Below are 6158 nucleotides of genomic sequence, written 5' to 3' on the forward strand. Positions count from 1 at the left end.
TTCCAGAGACACACATAAGGCCAGGGAGCACCAAACTTGTAGGATTTTACAGCTGCAAGAAAATCCTACACCTCTTCTAACCCTACCTCTTCTGCTACAGAAGGGGAGGCAGTGACCACAGCTTTTAGTCCAGGCTGCCAGTCAGGCTTCCTCCCTCAATCTTCAGAGGCTGTGTTACTGGAAAAATCTGTTCTCTCAAAAATGTGGCAGCTAGGTTTTCCTGACAACCCCCTATCATGAGGGCACCTGTGCTCCAGCATTGTAAACATGTATCCCTTCCTCCAGACCCAGCTTCAGGGAGGCGGAAGGAGGGCAGAGCACTCAAGGCAGATCTTCGTTGTCCTCCTGTCCCTAAATTGCATTAATTTGCAAGTTCTTGAGAAAGACATAAAAAGTTCTAGAATTGGTAGTCTCTGCCCCTTTTTAATATAGTGCATAGTTGTGAACAAAACAAAGGAAAATTCCTAGCCCAGTGAGCTTATATACTAGTGGGAAGAAGAGACAAGTAAATAAAACTAAAATATACAGTGAGGTGGCACGGTGGCTCTTGCCTGTAATCTCAGCACTTTGGGAGGCTGAGGTGGGCGCATTGCTTGAGTCCAGGAGTTTGAGAGCAGCCTGGGCAACGTGGCAAGACCCTGTCTCTACAAAAAAAAAAAAAAAAAAATACAAAAATCAGCCACGTGTGGTGGTGGGCACCTGTGGTCTTAGCCACTCAGGAGGCTGAGGCAGGAGGATCGCTTGAGCCGGGGAGGGCAAGGCTGCAGTGAGCAGTGACCACCCTGCTGCACTCCAGCCTGAGGGACAGAGGGAGACCCTGCCAAAAATAATAATAATAATAAGTAATAAAAATAAAGATATACAGTGAATCAGATGGTGGTAAGTGCTGTGGGGGAGAATAACTTATGGAATAGAAAGAGGGAGAGTGGCTCTCAGTAATGAACAAATATTCACCAAGGGAAAATGCAGACTCTTTAGGAAGTCACCTTGCATGCCATCAGTTTTCTGTGTCACACCTTAGTCCAGGTTATTTAACCCGACTTCCTGAGTATCTCTGTGGGACTTCTTAAACTTGAATGTGCCTGAGAATCACCTGGGGGTCATATTCCAATGCAGAACCTGATTCAGTCTACCTGGGTGGGAGCAGAGAGTCTGCATTTGCAACGGGTGTCCAGATGATTGCCAATGCCGCTGGCCCGCACTTTGGGTAACCGTCCAGCTAACCCAGGCCCTCAGCAGAGAGAAAGCCCAGGCTTTAAGTCCTCTGAAGGTGATGGAGAAGCCCGTGATGAGGACGGACACTTGCCCTGCTCCCCGCCCCAGCCCCTGCAGGTGACAGGCCGGGTCGCCCCGCTAACCTGGTGTCTTCTCTCTCTTCTCTCTCCGCCTCCGCCCCCGCCCGCCCCCGGCCCCACACAGAGGACAACGAGAACTCCAAGTCCGACGAGAAAGGGAACCAGTCCGAGAACAGCGAAGACCCGGAGCCCGACCGGAAGAAGTCGGGCAACGCGTGTGACAACGACATGAACTGCAACGACGACGGCCACAGCTCCAGTAACCCGGACAGCCGCGACAGCGACGACAGCTTCGAGCACTCGGACTTTGAGAACCCCAAGGCGGGCGAGGACGGCTTCGGTGCTCTGGGCCCGATGCAGATCAAGGTGGAGCGCTACGTGGAGAGCGAGTCGGACCTGCGGCTGCAGAACTGCGAGTCCCTCACGTCCGACAGCGCCAAGGACTCGGACAGCGCGGGCGAGGCGGGCGCGCAGGCCTCCAGCAAGCACCAGAAGCGCAAGAAAAGGCGGAAACGGCAGAAGGGCGGCAGCGCCAGCCGCCGGCGCCTGTCCAGCGCGTCGAGCCCAGGCGGCCTGGACGCGGGCCTGGTGGAGCCCCCGCGGCTGCTGTCCTCCCCCAACAGTGCCTCGGTGCTCAAGATCAAGACGGAGATCTCGGAACCCATCAATTTCGACAACGACAGCAGCATCTGGAACTACCCGCCCAACCGGGAGATCTCCAGGAACGAGTCCCCCTACAGCATGACCAAGCCCCCCAGCTCTGAGCACTTCCCGTCCCCGCAGGGCGGCGGCGGTGGGGGTGGCGGCGGCGGGGGGCTGCACGTGGCCATCCCCGACTCGGTCCTCACCCCGCCCGGCGCCGACGGCGCGGCCGCCCGCAAGACTCAGTTCGGCGCCTCGGCCACCACCGCGGCCCTGGCCCCCGTCGCCTCCGACCCGCTGTCACCCCCGCTCTCGGCGTCCCCGCGGGACAAGCACCCCGGGAACGGCGGCGGGGGCGGGGGCGGCGGCGCGGGGGGCGGCGGCCCCAGCGCGTCCAACTCCTTGCTGTACACTGGGGACCTGGAGGCGCTGCAGAGGTTGCAGGCGGGCAACGTCGTGCTCCCGCTAGTGCACAGGGTGACCGGGACCCTGGCCGCCACCAGCACGGCCGCGCAGAGGGTCTACACCACGGGCACCATCCGCTACGCGCCCGCCGAGGTGACCCTGGCCATGCAGAGCAACCTGCTGCCCAACGCGCACGCTGTTAACTTCGTGGACGTTAACAGCCCCGGCTTTGGCCTCGACCCCAAGACGCCCATGGAGATGCTCTACCACCACGTGCACCGGCTCAACATGTCAGGACCGTTCGGCGGCGCAGTGAGCGCAGCTAGCCTGACGCAGATGCCCGCCGGCAACGTGTTCACCACGGCCGAGGGACTCTTCTCCACTCTGCCCTTCCCCGTCTACAGCAACGGCATCCACGCGGCACAGACTCTGGAGCGCAAGGAGGACTGAGGCGCCGCCCGTCCTGGGCCCGGCCAGGCCCGGCTTGGAGGAGGCATCGTCGGCATTTTCGTTTAGACCTTTAATTCTAGCACTTTGAATTCGAGCAGGTCAGCGTCTTCTCTCGCCACGACGGTCCCCATTCCACCCCCTCTTTCTTTCACCTGACTTATTCTTTCGTGTAAAGATATGTTTATTTTTTGCCTTCAGAGGGTCAGACGACCAGTTGCCTGCCGTTTTGTCTTCTTCTAAGATGTGTGTTGGGTTGTTTTGCTTTCCTTTGCATCTTTATTAAGATGTCTTTCATGTGTATATGCCTCTGCCATAGAATACTCAGTCTTGTGGTCAAGAGAGTTCTTAAGTGACAACCATTGGGGTTTCTTCATAAAGATCTTGATATGATCAAGATGGAAAGAGACAAGCATAAACAATGTGCCCTGTTTGACTAAGTCAAATGAAATGGGGTGGTTTTTTGTTTCTGTTCCTAATTCCTTTAAAAAATAGGGGGAATAGTATTTTAGAATTTTATGCAGAATTTAATTCTCTTTTTACGGTTAAGATTTTAAGATTTTCTTACTTGCACATAAAAATAATTTGGGTTCTTAAACTTAATTTCTGGCCTGTGACTAGAATGTTTAAAAAAAAAAAGTCGGACTAAATGTTAATTACTGAAACATTAACTTAATTTCTAAAACCATGGTGCTATCATTTATTAATCTGTAATGTCTTCATACAAAATGCAGCTCCTGGGCTGGGTTTTGGGGGAAAAAAAAAAATGTGTTCTGTCCTGGTCTGGAGTCCGTTGCTGCAGTCTCCTTGGTTAGTTAAGACAAAGCCCTCATTAACGTTTGCTGCAGGACTTAAAATTTTTTACCTCCCAACTAACAAACATAGCCTCACATTAAATTTAATGGGTCAGTAAAGCCCTTTTTAAAGGGGCTGCTGGAAAACTCAATCAAACTGATTTGAGGAGCAGTTTAGGTACATACTGCCTTTTGTTTAGCTTTTTATTTTCCTTACTCAGTCTAACTGAGGCTAATTTTGCAACTTCAATAACACTTCGGAGTAAAAGAAGGAAAATATTTAACATATTTTTGGGTTTTTTCATTTCTTGCTTAAAAAAAAGGAAGGTTGTATTTTGGGGGACTGGTTTGATTTGATGGAATTTCTTTCCCTTTGGTTCTTATTTCTGGGTTGAAACCAATAAGTTTTAAAACTAAAGAATGGGTTAATAAGCTTCAGACAGATAACTGCAACTGAAAACTGCACATTAAGTAAAAAATAAAATAAAAAATAAAAAAAAAAGAAAGAAAAAGAAAAAGAAAAAAAATCCTATTTTGTCTTTGTTGCCAGAAATCAGTGTGGTGTCAAACACTCCAAATGACTGTCAAGTATAAATTCTTCTTCCACTTCATTTTTGGCAGCTGTTTGTTAAGGCATCTAATAACAGATGTGAGAACTGTAATGTGTACAATGTGTACGTGTCCTTGGCTGTCAGTCCCATTGCAGTTTCAATGTGTGTTTCTATATGCAGTATATACTAAGCTAATGTAGTTGTTTTGTCCTTTGTCTTATCTGTGCTCTATCTCTAGTCTGGAGTGGTACAGTCCCATTCCTGCAGTCCTAGTGAATCAGTGATTCTTGGGGGTTAGTGGGTTTTGTGTGGTGGCCTTCCTCTGTAATGTCACCCTATGCTGCTTCTACTGTCTGTGAATCTTCCGTTTTACCTTTTAAAATTCCTGCTGTTGCTTTGCTGGTGTATATTCTCCCTACCTCTCCTCTCTTTCCCTCCCTTTCCCATCTCCCCCTCTCCCTCCTCTTCATTCCTTCCCCATCCCCAAAATCTCTTTCATTCTCAGAGATAAAAAGACTCTTAACTAGCTCAAGGTTAATGGAGCCATTTTTCCCACAACGGAATTCTGGGTATGACTCTGTCTTCTGGAGTGCAACACAAAGCACTGAAGAATAATGCTCAGATATATTAAATAAATTGATGCCATATAGCCTCAGTTGTTAACATTCCCAGAGTCCCTTGTGCTCTACCTATAAGCAGTGGGTGCTTTTCTTTGGTTTCCTTTCAGGTTGGCTGATGGAGCAATATATAAAGCAATTACCAGTGAGACAGAAAATTCTTTCAAAGGTCAACCAACATTTTTAAGAAACAAAATGGGAGGGGATAATGGGATCTAGAATTGTCATATATATTTGTTTATTTGTGCAATGCTAATATAGTAACTCGGCTGTCCTTTGAATATCACTGTGTTGAGTAGATTCCTCTAGGACCTTTGATTTCATGAGTTGGGCCCAAACCACGGTGGAATAATAACAAAAAGAAGTTAAATGCCACAAATTTTAATAGTGAGCTTATTTGAAGGATTTAAGTAGGTTTAGAAGGTGAAGAAGGCCAATGGAGAAATTTACAGATTAATTTTGGAAGCTCTACTCTAGCTATCGAACAATCAAAGGAATGCACCTATCAGCTACAAAGAACAGCTAGACAGCTGTTTTTTTTCTTTTATAAATGTTTCTGTGTTGTGTCAAAATGATTTCTGGTGATTTAAACTAACAGATAATCACAGCTGCTGTCTAAATCCATAGTGTTGAAAATTACAAAATGAAAAAAAAAAACACTTCATTACCTGTGAAGACTGTGTCTGTGTTTTTAACTATTTCTTGTACAAATATATGAAAACTTTTATGAGGAGACTGGTGCCAAGTAGCTGAATAATGGGGAAAGGGATATTCTGTTCGTAAAAATCTTAGCAGTGTTACCAACTCTACGATATATATATAAAAAAATAATTAAAACGTTACAAAGCGACAGCTATGGTACATTTGTTTTGTGTGAAGCTAACCGGACCTAACTTCCTGAGTGCCTGGCTTATTTTGAAACATTTTTTTTCATTGACCATTGATAATGCTGCAAATCAGAAATGTACATACTTCATTTACAACAGGGTTCTTTTTATACTTTTGTAGATTCTCATACATGTCACATACATGGTTGTCTTTATGTAACTTAATTTTTTCATCCGCAGGTGCCATTTTCATAATAAACTTCTCTTGGATTTGTTACTATCTGGCATCATTTCTTTTACATGTAACCATCCTGACTAATGAATGCTGGTAGTATTTGTTTAAGCAGGTACCTTGGTCATAATTCTTTATTAAAAAAAAAAGAAAAAGTAAAAAAATGCATTCATATTTTTGCTAGTTTTGGAAAAAATATATAGCTTGTGTACTGATGAGGCTGACAAGGCACAGAATAAGATGCTAATCCAAATACTACACCAAACTTGCAACCATCCTAAATTTTCAGCTACCCCAATTCATTGTCATACTGAGCATTATTATGCACATTATCAAAGCTGAACAATG

General features: G+C 46.7%; 1 protein-coding gene across 14 annotated transcripts in view; it reads left to right on the forward strand.

Annotated features, from left to right (window-relative positions):
- The window catches only part of NPAS3 (neuronal PAS domain protein 3), an 871353-nt gene extending 865495 nt beyond the window's left edge, over positions 1–5858 (forward strand). For all 14 annotated transcript variants that reach the window (XM_063651524.1, XM_063651525.1, XM_063651526.1 and 11 more), the window contains one exon: positions 1420–5858. In XM_063651524.1, the coding sequence (XP_063507594.1) occupies positions 1420–2792 (1373 nt within the window). In that variant the 3' untranslated portion in view covers positions 2793–5858. The remainder of the gene's footprint in view (positions 1–1419) is intronic.
- The last annotated feature ends 300 nt before the right edge of the window (positions 5859–6158 follow it).

Source organism: Pongo pygmaeus, chromosome 15, assembly GCF_028885625.2.
Source record: "Pongo pygmaeus isolate AG05252 chromosome 15, NHGRI_mPonPyg2-v2.0_pri, whole genome shotgun sequence".
In the NCBI taxonomy this organism is placed as follows: Eukaryota; Metazoa; Chordata; class Mammalia; order Primates; family Hominidae; genus Pongo; species Pongo pygmaeus.